The 27,305-nt window shown below is 36.2% G+C and overlaps 1 protein-coding gene across 1 annotated transcript in view; it reads right to left on the bottom strand.

Annotated features, from left to right (window-relative positions):
- The window catches only part of LOC147002968 (uncharacterized), a 157,629-nt gene that overhangs the window by 117,986 nt on the left and 12,338 nt on the right, over positions 1-27,305 (bottom strand). The window contains exons 4-6 of the mRNA XM_085840896.1: positions 21,824-21,930; positions 20,412-20,549; positions 17,985-18,046 (exon numbers count right to left, since the gene is read on the bottom strand). Coding sequence (XP_085697022.1) covers positions 17,985-18,046; positions 20,412-20,549; positions 21,824-21,930 — 307 coding nt within the window. The remainder of the gene's footprint in view (positions 1-17,984; positions 18,047-20,411; positions 20,550-21,823; positions 21,931-27,305) is intronic.

Genomic DNA, 27,305 nt, shown 5'->3' with positions numbered 1-27,305 from the left:
TGCTTTTTGCCCTTGACTGAAGAGTCTACCTAAGGCTAAATTATAGAAAATTATATTAATTGCATTGACAAATGATATCTCAAAAAAGTCCAGCAGAGACTTTGTTCTCTGGTTATATCTTATGAGGAACATTTTGAACAAGTGTAGCAAGCTTAGAAATGAAAAATATAAAACATATCTTTTGCCAGGCAGTAGTGGCACATGCCTTTAATCCCAGCACTTGGGATGCAGAGGAAGGTGGCTTTCTGAGTTCAAGGCCAGCCTGGTCTACAGAGTGAGTTCCAGTACAGCCAGGGCTACAGAGAGAAACCCTGTCTCAAAAACCCAAAACTCAACCAACCAACCAAACAAAAAAACCATATCTTTCAAGTATTAAAAGGGCACCAGGACATAGAATGGAGGTGAATCCTATGTTCTAGGAAATAACAGATTAAGGGAGTGGGATTTTGGTGCAAGGTCCCACCCAGCTAAATTTAGGTCCATGCACTGTGGTATATATCTTCAATCCTAAAAGACAAAGCCAAGCAGATCTCTGAGTTCAAGGCCAGCCTAGAACAGAGAAAGTTCTAGGTGAAGGAAAGCTTAAGTCCAAGTAGGGTGTTACACATTTTTAATCCCAGGAGACAGAGCCTTGCAGATATCTGAGTTCAAGATCAATCTACAGAGCCAGTTCCATGACTGCAAAACTTAGGCAGTGAGGGAGTTGGAAAACAGAAATCTGGTAATAGAATTAGGTAAGGCATTATTCCAGCCTCAGCAAGCAGCAGAAACCATCAGCTTTGCCATGTGGCCCTTGCTGTAGAGTCAAGAATAGAAAGAACTTCTTGGACAATTGATGCAGGTTCTCCAGAGCTAAGACAGCAGCAATTAAGAAGAGCCCAGCATCACTGAGATAAAATCTTCTAGGAAGTGTTTTATGAGAACACACACACAAAACAAAACAATAAACAAAAAAATGTGTTAATGTGTTCCAGAGATAGCCAAGGTTGTACCGCATGCTGCAGCTGGACTTGGTAATGTGTAAGAACCACCTAGGTGGTACTGGTTTTAAAAGTATAGCAGAATAGCATTCCTAGCATGAATAGCAGCTGAGGATTGGCACTGTGAGAGGCCAGGAAAGGTCATTGGTGAAAGTGAAGCCTCAGTTACAGTTGATGGTCCAGGTCTAAAGGGGACATGCAAATAAGTTGAGGCTTGAAACCATGAAGAAAGCCTATGAGAGGCCACTGTAGCAGCCTAGTTGCAGCAGAAGACCCCAGTGTATTGGAGATCTCAGTACCATGGGATGATCACCAAGAGCAGCAGCGTCAGCAGCAATGAAGTCGATCAGAGCATAGAGTACAACAGAAGGCAGAGCTTGAAATGGAACCCTCTCAGTGGAAAAGGGCAGGAGTTAGTAGCAGTAGGAGCCATGTGGTGGGGGACTTGGAAAGGGAGCTAACATTGCAAGGTAAAGTTAATTAATGAAAGGAAGGAAGGAAGGAAGGAAGGAAGGAAGGAAGGAAGGAAGAAAAAAAGAAAGAAAGAAAGAAAGAAAGAAAGAAAGAAAGGAAGGAAGGAAGGAAGGAAGGAAGGAAGGAAGGAAGGAAGAAAGAAAGAAAGAAAGAAAGAAAGAAAGAAAGAAAGAAAGAAAGAAAGAAAGAAAGAAAGAAAGAAAGGGAGAAGAGAGAGAGAGGAGAGAGAGAGAGAGAGAGAGAGAGAGAATATAAGCTCAACATAAAGTAAAACATTGAATATTCCTGAAATTTCAATAATAGAAAAATTACTAAAAAGAGCTCAAATTTTATGTTGAGTTCATTAAAAATTTGGTGAAATTATAAATACTTAATGTCCAAAGCTTTTTAGAAATTCAAAATTGTTCATGGCTTCTAGTTGTATTTATTGTCCATAGTTACTACTTCTGAACAGTTTTCTTTGAATTGGTCACCTTTGCCAGTTATGAATTAAGTCAGTGAAAGTATTCTTCAAAAAAAAAAAATAACCGATTTCTCAAATAAAATGTTCAAAGCCAGAAGAGTCTGAAGCAATGTGCTTCATACACCAAAAGATAATGAAGCCAACCAATACTCAGGATAATAACAGAAAAAAACCAATACAAGAACAGAAACCATGCCCTAGAAAAAGCAAGAAAGTAATCCATCAACAAACCAAAAATAAGACAGCCACAAGAACAGAATGCCAACTCTAAAAACAAAAATAATAGGAAGCAACAATTACTTTTCCTTAATATCTCTTAATATCAATGAACTCAATTCCCCAGTAAAAATACATAGACTAACAGACCGGCTACACAAACAGGACCCAACATTCCATTCTACAGGAAACCGATCTCAGGGAAAAAGACAGACACTACCTCAGAGTGAAAGGCTGGAAAACAATTTTCCAAGCAAATGGTCTGAAGAAACAAGCTTGAGTAGCCATTCTAATATCTAATAAAATCGACTTCCAACCCAAAGTTATCAAAAAAGACAAGGAGGGACACTTCATACTCATCAAAGGTAAAATCCTCCAAGAGGAACTCTCAATTCTGAATATCTATGCTCCAAATGCAAGGGCAGCCACATTCATTAATGACACTTTAGTAAAGCTCAAAGCACACATTGCACCTCACACAATAATAGTGGGAGACTTCGACACACCAGTTTCATCAATGAACAGATCATGGAAACAAAAACTAAACAAGGACACAGTGAAACTAACAGAAGTTATGAAACAAATGGACTTAACAGATATCTATAGAACATTTTATCCTAAAACAAAAGGATGAACATTCTTCTCAGCACCTCATGGTACTTCTCCAAAATTGACCATATAATTTGTCACAAAGCAGGCGTCAACAGATACAAAAATATTGAAATCGCCCCATGTATCCTATCAGACCACCATGGTCTAAGGCTGATCTTCAAAAACAACATAAATAATGGAAAGGCAATATACACGTGGAAAATGAACAACACTCTTCTCAATGATAACTTGGTCAATGAAGGAATAAAGAAAGAAATTAAAGACATTTTTAGAGCTTAATGAAAACGAAGCCACAACACACCCAAACTAATGGGACACAATGAAAGCATTTCTAAGAGGGAAACACATGGCTCTGAGTGCCTCTAAAGAGAAACTAAAGAGAGCACACACTAGCAGCTTGACAACACACCTAAAAGCTCTAGAACAAAAAGAAGCAAATTCATCCAAGAGGAGTAGATGGCAGGAAATAATCAAACTCAGGGGCGAAATCAACCAAGTGGAAACAAGAACTATTTAAAGAATCAACCAAACCAGGAGCTTGTTCTTTGAGAAAATAAAAAAGATAGATAAACCCTTAGCCAGACTCACTAGAGGGCACAGGACAGCATCCTAATTAACAAAATCAGAAATGAAAAGGGAGACATAACAACAGATCCTGAAGAAATCCAAATCACCATCAGATCCTTCTACAAAAGGCTATACTCAACAAAAGTGGAAAGCCAAGACGAAATGGACAAATTTCTAGACAGATATCAGGTTTCAAAGTTAAACCAGGATGAAGATAAAGATCTAAACAATCCCATATCCCCTAAAGAAATAGAAGCAGTCATTAATAATCTCCCAATCAAAAAACAAAAGGCGAGGACCACATGGGTTTAGTGCAGAGTTCTATCAGACCTTCAAAGAAGATCTAATTCCAGTTCTGCACAAACTATTCCACAAAATTGAAGCAGAAGGTACTCTACCCAACTCATTCTATGAAGGCACAATTACTCTGATACCTAAACCACAGAAAGATCCAACAAAGATAGAGAACTTCAGACCAACTTCCCTTATGAATATCCATGCAAAAATACTACAATTCTTGCTACCCAAATCCAAGAACACATTAAAACAATCATCCATCCTGACCAAGTAGGTTTTATTCCAGGGATGCAAGGATGGTTTAATATACAGAAATCCATCAACATAATCCATTATATAAACAAACTCAAAGACAAAAAACATATGTCATCTCCTTAAATGAGGAGAAAGCATTTGACAAAATCCAACACCCATTCATGATAAAGTCTTGGAAAGATCAGGAATTCAAGGCCTATACCTAAACATGATAAAAGCAATCTACAGAAAACCAGTAGCCAACAACAAAGTAAATGGTGAGAAGCTGGAAGCAATTCCATTAAAATCAGGGACTAGTCAAGGCTGCCCACTTTCTCCCTACCTATTCAACGTTGTACTTGAAGTCCTAGCCAGAGCAATTAGAGAAAAAAAAAAGGAGATCAAGGGGACACAAATTGGAAAGAAAGAATTCAAAATATCACTTTTTGCAGATGATATGTGGTATAAATAAGTGACCCTAAAAATTCCACCAGAGAACTCCTAAACCTGATAAACAGCTTCGGTGAAGTAGCTGGATATGAAGTTAACTCAAACGAGTCAATGGCCTTTCTGTACACAAAGAATAAACAGGCTGAGAAAGAAATTAGGGAAACAACACTCTTCTCAATAGTCACAAATAATATAAAATACATTGTCGTGACTCTAAATAAGGAAGTGAAAGAATGTATGATAAGATCTTCAAGTCTCTGAAGAAAAAAATTAAAGAAAATTTCAGAAGATGGAATGATCTCCCATGCTCATGGATTGAAAGGATCAACATTGAAAAATGGCTATCTTGCCAAAAGCAATCTACAGATTCAATGCAATCCCCATCAAAATTCCAACTCAATTTTTCAACGAATTAGAAAGAGCAATCTGCAAATACATCTGGAATAACAAAAAACCTAGGATAGCAAAAACTCTTCTCAAGGATAAAAGAACCTCTGGTGGAATCACCATTCCTGACCTAAAGCTGTACTACAGAGCAATTGTGATTAAAAAAAAAAAAGGCACGGTACTGGTATAGCGACTGAAAAGTAGAACTGAAAGCACCTGAGAAGCACCTGACAAAATTTTCAGCATCCTTAATCATCAGGGTAATGCAAATAAAAACAACCCTGAGATTCCATCTCACACCAGTCAGAATGGCTAAGATCAAAAATTCAGGTGACAGCAGATGTTGGCGAGGATGTGGAGAAAGGAGAATACTCCTCCAATGTTGGTGGGATTGCAAGCTTGTTCATCCACTCTGGAAATCAGTCTGGTGGTTCCTCAGAAAATTGGACATGGGACTACCGGTGGATCCAGCAATACTCTCCTGGGCATATATTCAGAAGATGTTCCAACTAGTAAGAAAGAAACATGCTCCACTATTTTCATAGCAGCCTTATTTTTAATATCCAGAAGCTGTAAAGAACCCATATACCTCTCAAGAGAGGAATGGATAAAAAAAATGTGGTACATTTACACAATGGAGTACTACTCAGCTATGAAAAAAAATGAATTTATGAAATTCCTAGGCAAATGGTTGGATCTGGAGGGCATTATCCTGAGTGAGGTTACCCAATCACAAAAGAACTCAAATGATATGTATTCACTGATAAGTGGATATTAGCCCAGATACTTAGAATACCCAAGATATAAGTTACAATTTGCAAAACACATGAAACTGAAGAAGAAGGAAGACCAAAGAATGGACACTTTGCCCCTTCTTAGAATTGGGAACAAAAAAAACCATGGAAGGAGTTACAAAGACAAAGTTTGGAGCTGAGATAAAACGATGGACCATCTAGAGACTGCCATATCCAGGGATCCATCCCATAATCAGCCTCCAAACGCTGACAGCATTGCATACACTAGCAAGATTTTGCTGAAAGGACCCTGATATAGCTGTCTCTTGTGAGACTATGCCGGGGCCTAGCAAACACAGAAGTGGATGCTCACAGTCAGCTATTGGATGGATCACAGGGCCCCCAATGGAAGAGCTAGAGAAAATACCCAAGGAGCTAAAGGGATCTGCAACCCTATAGGTGGACTATTATGAAGTAACCAGTACCCCAGAGTTGCATATATATCAAAAGATGGCCTAGTTGGCCATCACTGGAAAGAGAGACCCAATGGACTTGCAAACTTTATATGCCCCAGTACAGGGGAACGCCAGGGCCAAAAAGTGGGAGTAGGTGGGTAGGGGAGTTGGGCGGAGGGTATGGAGGACTTTTGGGATAGCATTGGAAATGTAAATGAGGAAAATGCCTAATAAAAAAGTAGAAAAATTGATTCATAATAAAAAAAAGAAAAAAAAACCCAATATCCATCCTTCTACTGCATATAAGAAATACACCCCAATAACAATCCTAGGTATTGCCTCAGTATACAAAGCTTGGAAAAGCTTTTCCTAACAAATGAACCCAAAAAGTGAGCTAGTGTAGCTATTCTAATACCTAACAAAAATAGACTTTCAACCAAAATTAGTGGAAAGAGATAGGGAAGGACAAGGACATCTCATACTTATCAAATGAAAACTCCAACAAAATGATTTTTCCATTCTGAATATCTATGCTTCCCCTCCCCCCTACCAAGCACACCCATATATAGAAAAGAAACATTCCTTCAGCTTAAATCACATCAATCTTCAGCATTGATAGTGGGATATTTCAATAGCTCACTCTCATCAATGAACAGTTTACCCAGAAGTAAAATAAAAGAGAAATAATGGAGGTAAGAGATGTTAGGAGCAAAATGGACCTAACGGACATCTCACTCAAATAATATACCTTCTTCCCAGCACCTGCTAGAGCATTATCCAAAATTGACCACATACACAGTAACAAACAAGTCTGAACAGATATAAGAAAATTGAAATAAGACTCTGAATCCTATCAGACCACCACTGATTGAAATTTGATTTCAACAATAACAAAAGCAATAAAAGATCTATAAAATTAGGGAAACTGAACACTGTATATGACTCATGGGACAAGTCAGTAATAAAGAAAGAAATTAAAGACTTCCTTTGATCTAAGGATAAGATATTTATAACAAACAGGAGACTCAAAGTAAGCAGTGCTAAGTAGAAAGTACATAGTCCTAAGTGCCTTCATAAAAAAATTAGATAGATCTCATTGTAGAAACTTAGCACACCTGAAAATTCTAGAAAGAAAGAAGCAAACATACCCAATAGGGGTAGAAGTCAAGACAGAATCAAAAACGGGGATAAAATCAATAAAACAGAAACAAAGAACAATACAAAGAATCAATAATACAATGAATTTTTTTCTTTGAGATAATCAACAAGATAAGCAAACCTTTATCAAAACTATCTAAAGGACACAAAGAGTATCTGTACTGGTTGATTTTTGTGTCAACTTGACACAAGCTGGAGTTATCACAGAGAAAGGAGCGTCCCTTGAGGAAATGCCTCCATGAGATCCAGCTGTAAGGCATTTTCTCAATTAGTGATGATCAAGAGGGGAGGGCCCCTTGTGGGTGGTACCATCTCTGGACTGGTAGTCTTGGGTTCTATAAGAAAGCAAGCTGAGCAAGCCAGGGGAAGCAATCCAGTAAGTAACATCCCTCAATGGCCTGTGTATCAGTTCCTGCTTCCTGAACTGCTTGAGTTCCAGTCCTAACTTTCTTTGGTGATGAGCAACAGAATGGAAGTGTAAGCTGAATAAACCTTTTCCTCTCCAACTTGCTTCTTGGTCATAATATTTTATATAGGAATAGAAACCCTGACTAAGACAGTATCCAAATGAACTAAATAGAAATTAAAATGGGGACATAACAACTGACATGAATCCGAAGAATCATCAGATGATATTTTAAAAAAGTGTACTTTACAAAATGAAAAATATCTAAAAGAAATGGACAATTTTTCACTTTTAAATCACATAAAAATCACAATTTAACTAAAGTTAAATCAAGACCACATAAAGAGTTTAAACAGACCTACTACTCCTGTGAAAATAGAAATAGTCATTAAATGACTCCCAACCAAAAACTGGTCAGGGCCAGATGGTTTTAGCTCAGAATTCTAAAAAAGTTTCATAGAAGATCTAATGCCAGTGAATTTACATAGAAATAACATTTTCAGGACATAATTATTATAGCAGGGGATCATAAAATTATACATCATCATCTGATTGATATTTATTCATAATGTATTCATTATTTAAAATTTATACAATAATGAAAGCTACACTGATTCACTTTTCTACAAATGTAAAGCATGGATGCCAAGGCTAAATAGATAGCTCAGCAATTATCTGATAAGACTTTGGTTCCCAGCATCCACATCCAGTTTATTACTACTACCTGTCTATAACTCCAACTATGTGATGACTCTGGCCTTTATCGTCACTGAACTCATGTATTTATATGCAGAGCAAACACACACATAAAGTACTAATATAACAGTGAATTATCCTTATAATTCTCTGATCATTACCAGTCCCACACTCTATGTTTACCCAAACTCCTTACAAAAATATTAGTGAAATGTGGACATATGTGTGTATTTCTGACCTCAGTGCTTGGAAGCATAGACAGGAAAACTGCAGGGGTTCATTGAACCCAGTCTACCCAACTCAGCAAGATTGAAAGTTGGTGGAAATCCCTGTATCAAAAAACAATTGCAGAACTATAGACAGAGGCACTAGGCACTGACCTCAGTGTTGGTTGGTCACATCTGCAAAGCTATGTAGCACGTAGATACACAGACACAAAGACACACAGACACACACACACACACACACACAGAGAGAGAGAGAGAGAGAGAGAGAGAGAGAGAGAGAGAGAGAGAGAGAGAGAGAAAGAGAGAAATCACCAACTCTGCTTTCTAATAATCAAATGGTGGTTTCTATATCAGCTGTGTTTACCTGTGTTGCTAACACTGAAAAAAGTTAGGAGCCTTTAAAGTCTCAGTTGGTTAGTTCATATTGAAATGTAAATAATGAAAATATACAATAAAAAAATAAAGTTTATATGTAAGATTCAAGATTCCCTGGCTACCAATGTCTGTCTTTGGTGTAAGTACTGATCTGCCCTAAAAATAGCACAGCAAAGATTTTCTTTAAATAAATAAGTTGAAGTACTTTCTATTAAATATATATTCATATTTTATATATAATCTACTTATGTTTAGGTGGTTTTTCTCCATATACATATGTGCATCATATGTGTGCCTGGTGCCCACAGAAGCAAGAAGAGGGCATCAGGTACCCTGGATTTGGAATTACAGAGGGCTGTGGGCCACAATGTATGTGCTGGGAACTAATCTCATTTTCCCTAGAGGAACAACTGAGCTATTTCTATAACACTTATGTGTAGTATATTTTATTTGGGGAATATTTTTGAGTTATATGAAAATGTCACAATATATTTTATAGGAAGCTTGAGAAAACATAGATGTTGGTTATGACAAGGGCTTTTAGAACCAAATCTCACTGCAGAATCAAAAGACAACTTCATACAATTTGAAGAAACCACCAGGAATACTTCTGAGAAAAAAATGTGAGAAGAGACCAGATGTGAAAGAAGCACTATCTTGCTACAGCAAACATCAGCAGTAATTGTGCAGAATTGTGTGTGGACAGTTCAAAGATATGATTCTGATGAGAGAGTTGGGAGAGAGCAAATATGAAGCCAAGTGCTGGTCCACTCTGCTGAGCCAGACATATCCAGTCCTGTGTATTGTAGGTAGCTCTAGATTTGATTTACCTTTCCGTGAAAAACTGGATATACCCATTTTAAATTGATGGTAACTGATGAATCAATGGGTAAATTCCATTGCATTCACTAAGTTTATGTTTTCAGAAAATGTGGGAAGTTATTATAATTTCTTAACTAAATGTTAATACTGATATGACATAAATAAGAAAATATTAACCCCTCAAATATTAAAACATATATCAAAAATTATTAAATGCAAATGAAATGCAATATTTTTCTGATAATTAGAAATCTACAATTTTTTCAGGACACAAATGAAATCTCTATTATTATTATTCTTTGTCTGTTTCCCTTCCACTGTGCTTGTATCACATCTTTGTCAAGCTGAATTATGTTCTCAATAAAATTATTAAAGCATTTAAGAAGAGATCTAATGCCAATAATCCTCAAATTATTCCACAAAGGAAACAAAATGAGCATTACTAATATCATTTTATGAGGCCACAGTCAATGAGATACACAAACCACAAAAAGATTCAACAAAGAAAATTACAGACCAATTTATCTCATGAACATGCATGGAAAAAATACTCAATGAAATACTTGCAAATTGATTCCCAAGAACACATCAAAAAGATCATCCCTCATGATCAAGTATGCTACAACCCAGAGATGAAAAGATAGTGCAGCATATGAAAATCTGTCAATATAAACCACCATATAAACAAACTGAAAGAAAAAAACACATAATCTCACTAGATATTGAAAAAGTTTAACAAAATCCATTACCACTTCATGATAAAAGCCTTGAAGAAATCAGGGAGACAAGGGACATACCTAAGTATGATAATGTCAATTTACAGCAAACCAATAGCCAACATTAATTTAAATAGAGGAAAATTCAAAACAATTCTACTGAAATCAAGAACAAGACAAAGCTGTCCACTCTCTCTGTATATTTAATACAGTATGTGAACTTCTAGCTAGAGCAAAAGGAACTAGGGAGATCAAGGGATACAAATAGGAAAGGAATACAGCAAAATATTGCTTTTGCAGGTGATATGGTAGTACACTTAAGCAACCCCCAATGTCTACCAGGGAACTCCTCACAGCTGATAAACACTTTCAGCAAAGTGTTTGGATACAAAGTTAGCTTAATCAGTATCCCACTATATACAAATGCAAAGAGGCTGAAAAAGAAATCAGGAAACAACATTATTCACCATAGAGACAAATAATATAAAATATCTTGGTATACCTCTAACCATATAAATAAAAGAACTGTATGAAACAAACGTCAAGTCTTTGTAAAAAGAAATGAAGAAAATATTAGAAGACAGAAAGATCTCCCAAGCTCATGAATCAGAAGGATTAATATAGTAAAAATGGTCATCTACAAATTCAATGAAATCTCCATCAATGAAACACAATAGTTTACGGAGTTTGAAAGAACAATACTCAACTTCATATGTAAAAACAAAAACCCAGGATACCTAAAATCAACCCTATACAATACAATCAGATCTGGAGATATCACCATCTCTCATCTCAGGCTGTATTATAGAGCAATAGTAAATACGTGTTTGGTATTTATATAAAAATAGAAACGTTGACCAATGGGATCAATAAAAATCAAACATAAATCAACATGGTCACAGAAAGCTGATTTTTTTTTATAAAGAAGTCAGAAATATACAATTGAACAATGAAAGAATTTTCAATAAATGGTGCTGATATAACTTAATATCAAAATATAGAAGAAACAGATCTATATCTACCAGCCTGCACAAAACTCAAGTCCAAGTGAATCAAAGACCTCAAAATAAAACAAGAATGATAGAATCTATAAAAGAGAAAATGGGGAATTCCTTGAGGTACAGGAGAAAATATCCTGAAGAGAATAAGAGGACTGGCATTCAGATTGACAATTATAAAGATTACCTCATGAAACAGAAAAAGCTTCTGTAAGGCAATGTACACCATCAATAGGACAAAGCAACAGCCTTCAGAATGGGGAAAGATTTTCTCCAACTCCATATCTGACAGAGGGATAATATTCAAAATATATGAAGAACTTAATAAAACTAGGCATCAACCAACTAAATAATCCAATTTGAGAATGAGGTACAGAGAATTCTCAACAGAGGAATCCCAAATATTTTAGAAACACATTAAGAAATGTTTAATTTTCAAGCCATTACGGAAGCGCAAATCAAAACAACTTTGAGATTATAACTTATACGTGTCAGAATGGATAAGATAAAAATGAAAATGACAGCTCATACTAGCAAAGACGTGGAACAATGGGAATGTTCCTTCATTGCTAGTGGGAATGGAAACTTGTATGGCCACTTTTGATATGGTGGTTTCTCAGAAAATTGGGAGTCGGTCTATCTTAAGACCAGATATACCACTTTTGGGCATATACCAAAAAGAAATGCTCCATCCTACCAAAAGCATACTTGTTCAACTATGTTCATAGCAGCTTTATTCATAATATCCAAAAACAGGAAACAACTTAGATGTTTCTCAACTGAAGAATAGGTAAATGAAAATATGATATATTTACACAATGGAGTATTCCTCAACTGATTGAAAAGAAATAAAATCATAAAATTGGCTGGCAAATGGGTAGAAGTAGAAAAAAATCATTATGCATGACAAAGCAGACCCAGAAAGACAAATATCATATATACTCACTGATAAGTGAATAGTATCTGTAAAGAAAAGAATAATTATGTTATAATCTATAGACCCAGAAAGGCTATGTAGCAAATAGGGCTTAAGGAGAGATGCAAGGATATTCATGAAAAGAGGATGCTGAATAGTTTTCACAGTGTAAACTGGAGATAGGCAGTGATGGGAAAATGAAGGATAAGGTTGGGGGGATTGAAGGAGCAAATAATAGGGGTGACAACTAGAATTGAGGGATATTTAGAGAGCAAGGTAGAAACTTGTGCAGTAGAAACTTCATGAAATCTATGAGGGTGACACTAGCAAAGTAATCAGTGACACAAACCCTGAACTGTCTATCATCTGTCACCAGGCAATACAGCAAGTGGGACACAAGCTTAGTAACAAAACCTCCAACCTAGAGGTTGTCATGCCTGCAGGATGTGCTGAGACAAGAAACTACTAGTACTAGGATAATCAGAGAGAACAGACAGACTTTATCCAGCAACAGATTAAAGCAGATGCAGATTCCCATAACCAAATATTTGGGGAAGTACTGGGAAGTAGAAGGAATGATTTTTATAAGCCACAGGAATCAAGAACAACACATAAACATGGTCCACAGAATAAAGTGGCCAGGACTCAAGTGGGCTCACAGAGATAAGGGAGTCTCACATATATCAAGGAGTCTGACCTCGGTCCTCTATATGTGTGTTATTGTTGTGTAACTTGGTGTTCTTGTAGGAGAAGGAGCTGTCTCTGACTTTTTCCCATGTCTTCTGAGTTGCCTCATTCAGCCTTGATATGAGAATATATATTATTGTTGCTTGTTATGCCACATTTGGTTGATGTCCCTGCAAGGCCTCCACTTTTCTGAGGGGAAGTAAAAGGGAGACGGATCCTAGAGAAAGTGGAGGGGAGCAGGATGAAGGGGAGGAATGGGAAACTGCAGTCAGGATGTAATATATGAAAAAATAAATAAAACGGAAACATGTAAAAATAAAGTAATATAAAAAGAAAGAAAATACAGCTATAATTTACTGAAATGAAAAAGACACCTAGCAACACAAAAGAGCAAGAAAAAGTAAAAGACTGAAAAACCTACATACACCATTCAATAATGACTTAAAATATTAGTGCCTTCCACATCATAAGACAAAGGGTACCTAACTAGATTAAGAAACAAATCCAACTATCTGTTGTCTACCAAAAATAAATCATCTGAGTTTTAATGTCAGACACTATCTTATAATGAGAAGATGGAAAGGATATTCAAAGAAAATACTATCAGGAAGTAAGTAGGTATTCCCGTCTTTAAACCTGACAAATGAGATTTTAAATGAACACACAAAAAAAGAGACACAAAGGGAATTTTGCACTAATCTATGTATCAATTAATCAAGAAAATAGTACAATTCTTAACATTTTTCACCCAAATTCCTAAGAATCTATGTGATTGACTTGACAAACCCAATTATAGAAGATGATTTCAAAGCCCCAATTATTCCAATAGAATTTTGTCATCTGGCCAAAAAGTAAAGAAAGAAATCTCAGAATTAAATGGTATCTTCATCCAATGGAAATAACAGATAATTAACAAAATATTCCTCCTAAACATCAAAGAATATGTGTTATACTCAGCAGCACATAGAAGTTCTACTAAGGCACAGCATATTCTAGGACACAAAGAAATCCTTAGGAAATTCAGAAAAATGAAATAATGCCCTGTATCCTATCTGATCATTGTGTAATGAAACTTAACATTGACAGAAAAAAAACCCTCTACTATGCATATAAACTCATAGAGTTTAAACAATTCACTATTGGATGGATCAAAGAGGACATCAAGTAAGAAAAATAAAATGTAAGTAATAAAAACAAAAGTAAGAAAAAATGAAAATGGAAACACTACACAACCAAATCTTTGTGACAATTCTAAGAAAGTAGTTCAAAGCTCTAATTCTTACAGAAGACAAATAAATGGCATAATGATACAACTCATGAACTTGGAAAAATAAGAACAAATGAAAGCACCAAACAGTAGATGGTTAGAAATAGTAGAATTTAAAGTAGAAAATAATGAATTAAAAACATGAAAAATTAAAAATGCAAGAAAAAACAATACAAAGAATCAATGCATCTAAGATCTGTTTCTTTTTAAGAAGATAAACATGATCAAAAACATGATCATTCTTTGTAGAGAATGGAGACCATCACCAGAATATACAAGTGGACACAAAGCAAAGATCAACAGAGTGAAGGGATAACAGTCCCACTGGATACATCTTCATCACAATTCCAGCATCTGTGGCTCAAGATACATCACAGAAGAGACAATTGGAGTGATTTTATGCAGGGGCCTAGCAAACACAGAAGTGGATGCTCACAGTCAGCTATTGGATGGATCACAGGGCCCCCAGTGGAGGAGCTAGAGAAAGTACCCAAGCAGCTAAAGGGGTCTTTAGGTGGAACAACAATATGAACTAACCAGTCCCCCTGGATCTTGTGTCTCTAGCTGCATACATATCAGAAAATGGCCTAGTCGGCCATCAGTGGAAAGAGCGGCCCATTGGTCGTGCAAACTTATATGCCTCAGTACAGGGAAATGCCAGGGCCAAGAAGTGGGAGTGGGGAGGAGGGAAGTGGGGGAGGGAGGGTATGGGGGGACTTTTGGGATAGCATTGGAAATGTAAATGAAGAAAATACCTAGTTAAAAAATTTTAAAAACAAAGTCAGAAAGTCTACTGTGAAACAATCTCTCAAGGAGATATCTGTATAAGCAAAATCTGAACAGAGGGAATAGACATGCTAATGAAGGAGCTGTGGGCATGGGTTCTCAGAAGGCATGTTCCAGGACAAGGAAACAAATGAGTGGTGAGATGAGGAGATTTAGTTTATCTCGGGGATGAATCCTTTATTTGCTTGTCCAATGAAATTGTAGTCTGCACTGAAGCCATATACATACAAACAATAAAATTGATCTCAGTAGACTGTAGTTAAGTGTGTGTACATGTGAGTATGGGTGCTCTGTGTAGGGGGAGGTGCATTTAGTAATAATTACTAGGGAAGTATATGTTAATTTGAGACTTGGGTGGAATTGGAAGAATCTGCTGCATGGGGAATGCTGGGGAAAGAAGGTAAATGAAAAAACTATCTAAATATGTTTAGTTAAAATGTATTACAAGGAAACCTGTTTTGATGACTTAGGAAAGAAAATTCTGAAACAATTGAATAGTGAGTCTTGTTTTACTGATACAAGTCATATTCGCATTGATATATATGAGACAATAATCATGTTCACTTACTGCAATATATTTGTTGTTAATGTGAAAATAAAAATGTGTTTTTATAGAAGTACATGTGTGGATGGCAGAAATGACAAAGAATTTAATAGACTTGTTGCTCTTAGAGAGAACCAGGAATCCTTTTCTAGAATCTATATGATACCACACAATTATACATAACTGCAGTTCTACAGGACACAACATCATCTGTCTCCCACAAGAACCAGAAATACACATATTCTACATGTATATGTTCAGGAAAAACACACATAAAGTGAAATTAAAAAAACTATAGAAATCCAATGCAGTGTGCAAGGGATATTAAGGAACCATGCAACATGTTAATGTTCTCAGAAAGAAAAAACTCAGTATGGTAAAATGTTATGGGGCTGAAGCAGAAGGATTTTCATCACAACATGTTAATTTAAAAACATATTTATATATTCAAGTATATATTTCCAGTGTAAAACTAATAACCTTAACCATATTAAAAATAGGGTACAGAGCTAAACAGAATACTTAACTGAGGAATCTCAAATGGCTGAGAAGCTTGTAAAGAACTGTTCAACATCCATAGTCATCAGGGAAATGCAAATCAAAATAACTCTGAGATTCCTCTCCAAGCCAGTCAGAATGGCTAAGATCAAAACCTCAAGTGACAGCAGATGCTGGTGAAGATGTGGAGAAAGGGGAACACTGTTCCATTGCTGGTGGGATTGAAAGCTGGTACAACCACTCTGGAAATCAGTCTGGTGGCTCCTCAGAAAATTGGAACTAGTTCTTTCTACCTGAGGACCCAGCTATACCACTCATGGCCACACATTCCCAAAATATGCTCAAACATATAACAAGAACACAATCTCCACTATGTTCATAGCAGTCTTAGTTATAATATTCAGAAGCTGGAAAGAACCCAGATGTCTTTCAACAGAGGAATGAATAGAGAAAATGTGGTACATTTACACAATGAAGTTTTACTCCGCCATTAAAAACAATGATTTCATGAAACACACTGGCAAATGGATGGAACTTAAAAATATCACCCTGAGTGAAGTATCCCAGTCACAAAGGAACAGACATGGTATGTACTCAACGATATTAGCCATAAAGCTCAAATATCCAAGATACAACTCACAGAAAATATGAAACCCAAGAAGAAAGAAGATCACACCGAAGTGTGGATGCTACAGTACTATTCACTAGGGGGAAGAGAATAATCTCTGGGAAATAGAGAGAGAGGGGGGGATGTGGGAGGGAAAGAGAAAGGTGAAGGAAAAGGGATCAGTTCAGATATGGGAGGAGATGGGGGAGAAGTAAATAAAGAGAGGATCAGGAATTTGAAAGTAGGTGTGTAGCAGTGGGGTAAAGGGAACTGGGAGTAGCCACTAAAAAGTCACAGATGCCAAGGAAGCAAGAGTTTCCCAGGATCCAACGGGAAGGACTTTAGCTGAAATACACAGCAAAGGAGAGATAGAACCTGTAGAGACTATATCCAGTGGGTAGGGATGGCACCCAGTTGAGGTAACCACCTCAAAAATATTAATCCAGAATTCCTCCTGTCAAAAGGAAATGCAGGAACAAAGAGTGAAGCAGAAACCGAAGAAAACGCCATATAGAGACTGCCCCACCTAGGGATCCATCCCATCTGCTGACACCAAAACCAGACACTATCACTGATGCTAAGAACTGCTTACTTACAGGAGCCTGGTATAGCTTTTCCCTGAGAGGCTCTTCCAGAGCTGGACCAATACATATGCAGATGTACACAGCCAAACATTGGACTGAGCATGGGGACGCCAATGGAGAAGTTAGGGCAAGACTGTAGGATCTTAAGGGGTTTGCAACCTTATAGAAAGAACAACAATATCAACCAACCAGACCCTTCAAAGCTCCCAGGGACTAAACTACCAACCAAATAGTACACAAGGGATACTCATGACTCCATCTGGATACATAACAGAGGTTGGGAAAGCAGTCTCATAGAGGCAGGGGGAGGGAAGAGGGAAGAGGGGTTTGTGGAGGGGAAACTGGGAAGCAGGATAACATTTGAAATGTAAATAAATAAAATAACCAATAAAAATTTCAAAAATAACTCATAAGCTTTACAGGTCAACACAGTTTCAAACAACTAATTTCTTGAATAATTCCATTGTCAATAGACACTTGGTTTTTAAAGTTGCTGAGAAGAAGCTGAAGACAGGAAAGGGAAGGAGAAAAGCAGTGTAATTATATTTCAATTGAATGTATTTTTAAAAATAAAAATAGCTCTTTGAGGATACAGGGTAAAAGAAACGCTTATCCACTCATAGTGGGAGTGCAAATTTGTAGAGCCTTTATGGAAGGCAGTGTGAATGTTTTTCAGGATATTGGGAATAGATGAACCTCATGATACAGCTGTACAACTCTTGGGCATATACATAAATGGCATTCTATTACAGAGAATCAAAGTATTCTTACTTTAACCTTTCTCATCTAAGGAAGAACTATAGAGAATGGAACTGCAATAAGACTTACCTGAGAAGATATTTTGTTGACCTAAGAGGAGTGAGTCCTCATAGTCCAAAATTAAACTCTTTCTGCCATGTACAGAAGTGGTAGATAAAGTTATTATTTTAATACTAATAAGAAACTTTTTAATCATATTAAATTCTTAAGAGTATTTTTTAAAGCAAAGATTTTGTCAGAACATTTTGCCATACCCTTCAAATGTATAAGCTCTAAATGATTTTTACACAATTTCTCATTGAAAAAGAGTACAAAATGAAAGGGTGTTGATTCAAGGATACTACAGTTCAAACCATCTAGATAATCTTGACAGTATTGAAAGTACCCTCATATTAGAAGGAGTCCCAAGTCTCCTTGTTCTGGGACAGTGTTTTTCTTAGGCTTCCAACTTAGGATTCCAAAAGTCAGGATTTTACTATTTTATTTGTCCAGGTGAGTATGAAAATTTCACCACCTCAAAATATGTATATAAATAGTAAAGCATTATATATCAGGCTTCTCAATCTTGAGCTGATTAGAATCTTAAATGAAATCCACTGTGTAATTCATCAATGGGTTTATTATCCAATTATGCTATACCAGACATTGTAACTACTGAACTAGAGAGTCAGCCTAAGACACTAGACATGGATTGCTCTCTTGCTCTTCTTCCTTTAGCCAACAAGTTGTCATACTGATCCTGAATTTTCTTCCTTAACCTCAACTTATATGGAAGACAAAAATCATTGTTCACATATTCATAAGCATACTGATGAGATGCAATGGGGCTTATTAAATACAGTTAATATAATTTACATTCACAGAAATATATTTAGCGACTTCCTTCTAAGGCAGACTTGGAAAATATCCTGAACTCTTAAGGTACAGACTCAAGTGTCTTGAGAAATATTTCTTAATATCAAAAAAGCCACTTCCTGACACCTTCTGAAAGGTGATAGAGATTTCCCACAACACAGATGGTGCTACAGAGAATGGTGTAAAGTGGAGAAATACTTGTGTACAGATTACTATCAAAGAGGGAAAATATCTCTGGACCCTCTCTGCAAATTATCAGATCCATTTGATAATTCATTATATCCACAAAAATAGATGACAGAAAGGAGAGACTCTTCTGAATAACTGCCTGCCATCATCTTCTAGAATAATGGAATGCTTTGCATATGTGATAAGATTCAGACACTTACCTATGGGTATAGGGCAATTTTAAATCTTGGCTGCCAGATCACAGTACTTTTTTTTTTTTTTAATGTCTTGATGTACGCTTGAAAATGATTTAATGGTCATTATTGTCATGGGTTTGTTTTAATGCCTAGTTTTTTTTTCCTTTTTAATATTTTTATTAGCTATTTTCCTCATTTACATTTCCAATGCTATCCCAAAAGTCCCCCATACCCTCCCCCCAACTCCCCTACCCACCCACTCCCACTTTTTGGCCCTGGTGTTCCCCTGTACTGGGGCATATAATGTTTGCAATGGGCCTCTCTTTCCAGTGATGGCCGACTAGGCCATCTTTTGATACATATGCAGATAGAGACAAGAGCTCCGGGGTACTGGTTTGTTCATATTGTTGTTCCACCTATAGGGTTGCAGATCCCTTTAGCTCCTTGGTTACTTTCTCTAGCTCCTCCATTGGGGGACCTGTGATCCATCCAATAGCTGACTGTGAGCATCCACTTCTGTGTTTGCTAGGCCCAGGCATAGTCTCACAAGAGACTGCTATACAGGAGAAATTTTGACTTTACAAACATACGGGCAGGTGGACCACCCAGCTCTCATGCCTCCATGATTATTATGGTACTCAGAGATCATAATCAGTAGGTACAGCCTGATAGTCAAAATTAACACCAGAGCAAGAGGCAGGCTTAATAGTACCAAATCACTGTGAACAAAAGCTTACTAAGTTTTCATGTCTGGGACAGCAACGTGACATATCCTCAAACTTTGGTTGGGCACTCAGGGAGCAGGATGATTAAAATATTTCCCAAATTGGAAATAACAGGATTTTTTTTAAAGTATAGACTTGGAGAGGAAAATAATAATTCATAAAATAAAATTATGTACCATGAATGGCTTTTACAGTTGTAATGAACCATAAACCATACTATGCTAAGATGTTCAAAGATAAAGTCTCTCTGCTCTTCAAAAGAGAGGCTAAGGATGAAGCTCAGTGGTAGATCACATGCCTAGTACATTCAGATCCCTTAGTGTGATTCCAAGAATCACCATAAATCAGTCCTGATATAAAGTTTCCTGCACCCATAGCTACTTCAGACTAATCCATCCCTCTGCATGCTCTTTGGCAGGTGCAGCTGACTAAAATGATTCTATTTCAAAAGTATTTTTAAAAATGCAGTCTTACCTTGTATAAAATACAACATTAGTAAATATTTCATGCCCCAAATTAGTGATAATTAGCATTTTGATAAATATGCTCACACTTTGCGTTTCCCTGCCACTGCATACTGAAGTGCACTCCATCCAAATGCATCCTTTAAGGAGTGATCAACACCTTTCTCCAGTAATTGCTCGACAATGGCTTCAGAATCACATTGAACAGCATACATGAGTGCTGTTCTAGAATGACAGAGACAATTAAATTATTTCAACACTGAATATAATATATTTTGAAATTTTGACATATTTAAGCATTGAAAATAATATATTTTACTAAATTAATGTATGACTGGTGTGTATATATAATTAACCATTTACTAACCAGATTTAAGAATCTTGAAAGCACAGAGGTCAGATTTGTAAAGTGTCTATAAGGTTAATGAGAGAAAACAAGCAAAAACACTTCTTGACCCATGGTGTAATTTTTATAGGAGAATGCATATTTTAAATTGTTTATTATGAATAGCTATGTGAAGAACATTTACCAGAAGTATAGAAAATTTATATGAAAATGAATATCATTTCCTTTGTACTCTAATGTAATAGAATTCACTGTCAAATAAGGAATAGCCCTTTGCATAAAACCATATTAGTAATGTTATAAAATAATGTCAATGATAAAAAATACATGGCATAGTGCTTTCAATTGTTGATTCTAGTAAGCACTGACTGAACTGTGTGCCACTGCATAAGTTTGCAACCACCATTCAAGTTGGTTTTTCAAAAAGGTATGACTAGAAACTGGAAAAATTGAAACTAATACTGTCGTGTATCACTAAGAGTTTCACTACTACTCACATACCATTTATCTTTATTGAACTGTATCCAATTAAAGCTACTTTTTACTTAATTGATACAAGATAATGAAACTACAAATAATTACTATATAAAAAGCAATATTAAAAGTGTCTGGTAAAGATAGTTATTTGGGAAAAAACCTGATATAAGTATTATTCAAAGAAATAAATTTAAAGCAAAGAATCATGCAACATGATTTTCACCTTTATTCATACTTAAAATTAAAATAAAATGATTATAAATTTCATGATGAATCAGTAATTTTACATACAGTTCAAAATTTACATAACAGTTACATGAAGCCTTTCAGCTCACATAAGGTCATATGAAGGACAAAATAATATTGTAAATGAGAAAAATCTCATTATAACAGGGAACATAGATCTATAGATATAGATTATAGGTAGCTGGATAGATAGATAGATAGATAGATAGATAGATAGATAGATAGATATGATAAATAAAGATATAGATTTAGTTCTTTGCTATATGAATAATAAATACATATTATTATTATAATCATTTCATAAAATAGATATAATTAATGCAATTGATTTTTTTGATATTTTCTAGTATATTCCTGCAATGGCTTGGATTTGAGTGATTTTTTTACTATTCTTGTCACCAGTAGTGTTTTAAAAGTCAAAGTACAGTACCTTTGATAATCATCCTGGGCATGAATATTTGCACCATTTTTTATTAAATATTCTACCATGAGGAATTTTCTTTCCCGGAGTGCTAGCAGGAGAGGTGTAAACCCATCCTGTAATTATATAAATTAATAATTCATAACACGGCATATTTCATAGCTAAACTGAATATCATATACCTAGCCCTATGAACATAATATTTACCTCAGACTAGAAACAAGTAGTCTTTTCCTTAATAGCCTAATGCACATTCTCATGTTTCTCAGCATTGCAATGCTCCATCCCTCCCTTTACCTTTCAGAAGACATCTAGTCTACTCTAAACCTGATGTGAAACACTTTAGTCCCATAAACAGCATGTTCCAATGGACCTATGTTTCCCATCACAGCATCTGTCATTATAATTTGGAGTCACGTTACTGTTCCCCTCTAATGAAAATCTCCTGAGAGTTTATCTCAAGAAACCTCCAAAAATACATATTAGCAAAGGTTTTCATTCCTTTGTGGCATGGGTGAGCTAAATTTATTTTGTGTCAGAAGTTCTTCTGCATTTCAAAATACATTTATGTGGCAGATGCACCATTTCCCAACAGAAAATTTCAATTAAGCATTATGATAAAATTGTGAAATTGTCCAGTACTTAAAAATTCATTTCTGCCTTCAGTTTGCACCTGCGCCTAGAGGAGACCTGGGAGCTGGCTCTGCACTAACTCCTATAACACTCAGAGGAAACCCGACTCCCAGGTGCTCTGAAATGCACAGGATCAGAGTTGAGGTCACAATATCTGCCTCAAAATCCAGAGTAACTGAAACGCGTGGGATCCAGGGAAACAGGAACCCCAGCCCAGCCAGTGACATGGGTTCCTTCAGATTTGAACCTGCACCTGGAGCAGACCTGGGGCTGGTTCTGCACCCACTACTACAACACTTAGAGGTAGCCTGTCTCCCAAGTGCTCTAACATGCCCAGGAAAACAGAATCACAGGATCGCAGGTGTTCTGACATGCCCAGGAGCACAGGAGTGCAGGATCAGAGAGGAAGCTCAACTCCCAGGATAATAGACACATCCAAAATCACTGGAGCTCTGACACAGTGAAGATCACAATTGACTCCACATCTTTCTCAGTACTCAGCATAACAGGGATCCCCACAGGAACCAGGGAAACACAAAACCCCACCCATCCAGGGGTCTGGGTTCCTTCCAGCTTGCACCTGTGTTCTGAGCAGACTCAGGGCTCTGGCTTGCCAATCACTCTGAAACACCTGAGAAAATTTGACTCCAAGGAGATATGAAACAACAAGATATCAGGAGCTTGTCACACAACAATTTCAGGATCCCAAGGGCAGCTGACTCCCAGGAGTTTTAACACACCCAGACCACAAGATCAGAGGATCACAGGATCCCAGAATCAAGGGATTTCAGAGACATCTGGACTCCAAGGATGTCTGACACAACCAGGATCACAGGAGAGACAAGTTCCAGTGAGAGACAACAAGGGCAGGAAGCACTAAAGATAACCAGATGGTGAGAGGCAAGCATAAGAATATAAGCAACAAAAACTAAAACTACGTGGCATCATCAGAACCCAGGTCTCCCACTACAGCAAGTTCAGGAAACCCCAACACACCAGAAAAGCAAGATTCAGATTTAAAATCACATCTTTTGGTGGTGATAAGAGGACTTTAAGAAGGACATAAATAAGTTCCTTAAGGAAATAAGGAGAACACAGGTAAGCAGTTAGAAGATCTTAAAGAAGAAATAAAAAAATCCCTTAAAAAATTACAGTAAAGCATAACCAAATAGGTAAAGGAATTGAACAAGTCATCAAATATCTGAAAATGGAGATAGAAAAATAAAGAAATCACAAAGGGTGACTACCCTGGAGATAGAAAACCTAGAAAAGAGATCAGGAGTCATAGACACAAGCATCACCAAAAGAAAACAAGATAGAAAAGATAATCCCAGGAGTATAGAGAACATTGACTAAACAGTAAAATAAAGGCAAAATACAAAAATCTCCTAACTTAAAACATCCAGGAAATCCAACACATAATGAGAAGACCAAACCTAAAGATAATAGGTATAGAGGAGAATGAAGATTCCCATCTTAAAGGGCCATTAAATATGTTCAACAAAATTATAGAAGAAAACTTCCCTAACCTAAAGAGATGCACATGAACATACAAGAAGCCTATAGAACTCCAAATAGACTGGACCAGAAAAGAAATTCCTCCTGTCACATAATAATCAAAACACCAAATGCTAACAAAAGAAAGAATATTAAAAAGCAGTAAAGGAAAAGAGTTAAGTAACATATAAAGGCAGATCTATCAGAATTATACCAGACTTCTTAACACTGGCTACAAAAGCCAGAAGATCCTGGGTAGCTGTCATGCAGACCCTAAAATGTCAGTGGACCATATTATACCCAGTAAAACTCTCAACTACCATAGATCAAAAAACCAAGATATTCCATGACAGAAAGAAATTTGCACAATATCTTTCCACAAATCCAGCCCTACAAAGGATAATAGATGGAAAACTCCAATACAAAGAGGGAAACTACACCCTAGAAAAAGCAAGAAAGTAATCTTCTTTTAACTCAAAAGAAGATAGCCACACAGACATAATTCCACCTGTAACAACAACAAAAATAACAGGAAGAAACAATCACTTTTACTTAATATCTCTTAACATCAATGGACTCAATTACACAATAAAAAGACATAGACTAACAGACTGGATATGTAAACAGGACCCAATGTTTGACTGCATAAAGGAAATGCACTTCAGTGACAAAGACAGACAATACCTCAGAGTAAAAGGCTGGAAAAAGTTTCCAAGCAAACTGTTCCAAGAAACGAGCTGGTGTTACAATTCTAATATAGAATGAAATCATATTTCAATGAAAAGTTTTCAAAACAAAACAAAAAATAGGACACTTCATACTCATCAAAGGAAAAATCTACCAAGAAGAACTCAGTCCTGAACAGTTATGCTTGTAATGCAAGGTTACCCACATTCTTTTAAAAAAATTATTAAAGTTAAATCACACATTGCACCTCACAAATAATAGTTGGGGGGCTCATCAATGGACAGTTAATGTAAATAGAAACTAAACAGAGACACAGTGAAACTAACAGAAGTTATGAACAAAATTTAACAGATTTAACAGATATCTATAAAACATTTCATCCTAAAACAAAAGAATATTCCTTTTTCTCAGCACCTCATGGAACTTCCTAAAATTGATCATAAAATTGGTTTTAAAAAAAGAAAAAGAAAGAGAAAAAAAGGAAAAGAAAAAGAAAAGCAGCTCTCAACAGATACAAGAAGATTGAAATAATCCCATTCATCCTATCAGAACACCAAAGCTCTGTTCAATAACAACAAAAACAATAAGAAGACAACATCCACATTGAAGCTGAACAATGCTCTACTCATGATAACTTGGTCAAGGAAGAAATAAAGAAATTAAAGACTTTTTAGAATTTAATGAAAATGAAAGTAAAACATACCCAACATTATGGAACACAATGAAAGCAGTGCTGAGGCAAACTCATGGCTCTGAGTGCCTCCAAAGAAAACTGGAGAGAGCATACACTAGCAGCTTGACAGCACATCTAAAAGCTCTAGGATACAATAAAAATGCACCCACGAGAAGTAGAAAGCAGGAAATAATCAAATTCGGGGCTGAAATCAACCAAGTAGAAACAAAAAACAAAACAAAACAAAACAAAACAAAAAAACTGCAAAGAATGGACAAAACCAGGAGCTGGTTCTTTGAGAGAATCAACAAGATAGAAAAACCCTTAGCCAGACTAACTAATCAAAAATCATCAGATACTACTACAAATGCCTATACTCAACAAAACTAAAAAATCTGGATGAAATGGAAATTTTTCTACACAGACACCAGATACCAAAGGTAAATCAGGTAAGAAAAAGCATCTAAACTGTCCCATAACACCTAAAGATATAGAAGCAGTCATTAAAAGTCTTCCAAACAACAACAAAAAAAAAAGCCCAGGCTCAGGTGAGTCTAGTGCAGAATTCTATCAGATGTTCAAAGGAGACTTAATTCCAAAATTCTTCAAACTATTCAACAAAACAGAAACAGAAGGAACACTATCCAGCTTGTTCTATGAAGCCACAATTTATATGTGTGTATGTGTAAGTGTGTTTGTGTAATTATACCTACACCACCGCAAAAAAAAAAAAAAAAATTCACCAAAGAAAGAGAACTTCAGACCAATTTCCCTTAAGAATATCAATTCAAAAATACTCAATGAAATTCTCAAAAATAGAATCTAAGAACACATCAAAACAATCATCCATCATGATCAAGTAGGCTTCATCCCAGAGATGGATTACAATAAAAGAATTTCTGGAGGAATCACTATTCCTGACCTCAATCTATACTACAGAGCAATCTTGATTTATAAAAAACAAAAACAAAACAAAATAAAACAACAACAAAAAACTTCATGGTATTCTTACAGAGACATAAAAGAGGATCGATGCAAAAGAATTGAAGACCCAGAAATGAACTCAAACACCTATGTCAACTGAACTTTGACAAATGAAATAAAACCATCCAGTGAAAAAATAGCATTATCAACAAATGGTACTGTTTCAACTGGTTGTCAGATTACAAAAGAATTCCAATCAATACATTTTTATGTCCTTTTACAAAGCTCAACTCCAAGTAGATCAAGGACCTCCACATAAAACCATATACACTGAAACTAAAAGAATAGGAAGTGGGTAAGAGCCTCAAACACATTGGCACAGGGAAATTTTCCTAAAGAGAACACCAATGGTTTATGCTCTAAGATCAGCAATAGACAAACGGGACCTCGTTAAATTGCAAAGCTTCTGTAAGGCAAAGGATACTATCAATAGGAAAAATCAGCAATCAACAGATTAAAAAAAGATCTTTACTAATCCCACATCCGATAAATGGCTAATGTCCAATATATAGAAAGAACTCAAGAAATTAGACCAGAGAAGCAAATAACTCTATTAAAAAATGGGGTAAAGAGCTAAACAAAGCATTATCTACTGAGAAATATTGAATGGACAAGAAGCACCTAAAGAAATGTTCAACATCCTTCGTCATTAGGGAAATGCAAATCAAAACAACCCTGAGATTCCTCCTAGCATCAGTCACAATTGCTAAGATCAAAATGTCATGTGACAGCAGACGCTGGCAAGGATGTGGAGAAAGAGGAAGACTCCTCCATGGTTAGTGGGATTGCAAGCTGGTACAACCACTCTGAAAATCAATCTGAGGTTTCTCAGAAATTTGGACAAAATACTACCTGAAACCCAGCTATACCACTTCTGACCATATACCCAGAAGATGCTCCAACATATAACAAGGATACTATGTTTATAGCAGTTATAATTATAATAACCAGAAGCTGGAAAGAACCCAGATGTCCCTCAACAAAGGAATGGATACAGAAAATGTGGTACATTTATAC

Source organism: Mus caroli, unplaced genomic scaffold (assembly GCF_978045245.1).
Source record: "Mus caroli unplaced genomic scaffold, Mus_caroli_1 scaffold_8, whole genome shotgun sequence".
In the NCBI taxonomy this organism is placed as follows: domain Eukaryota; kingdom Metazoa; phylum Chordata; class Mammalia; order Rodentia; family Muridae; genus Mus; species Mus caroli.
This window is presented reverse-complemented; position numbering and strand designations above follow the sequence as displayed.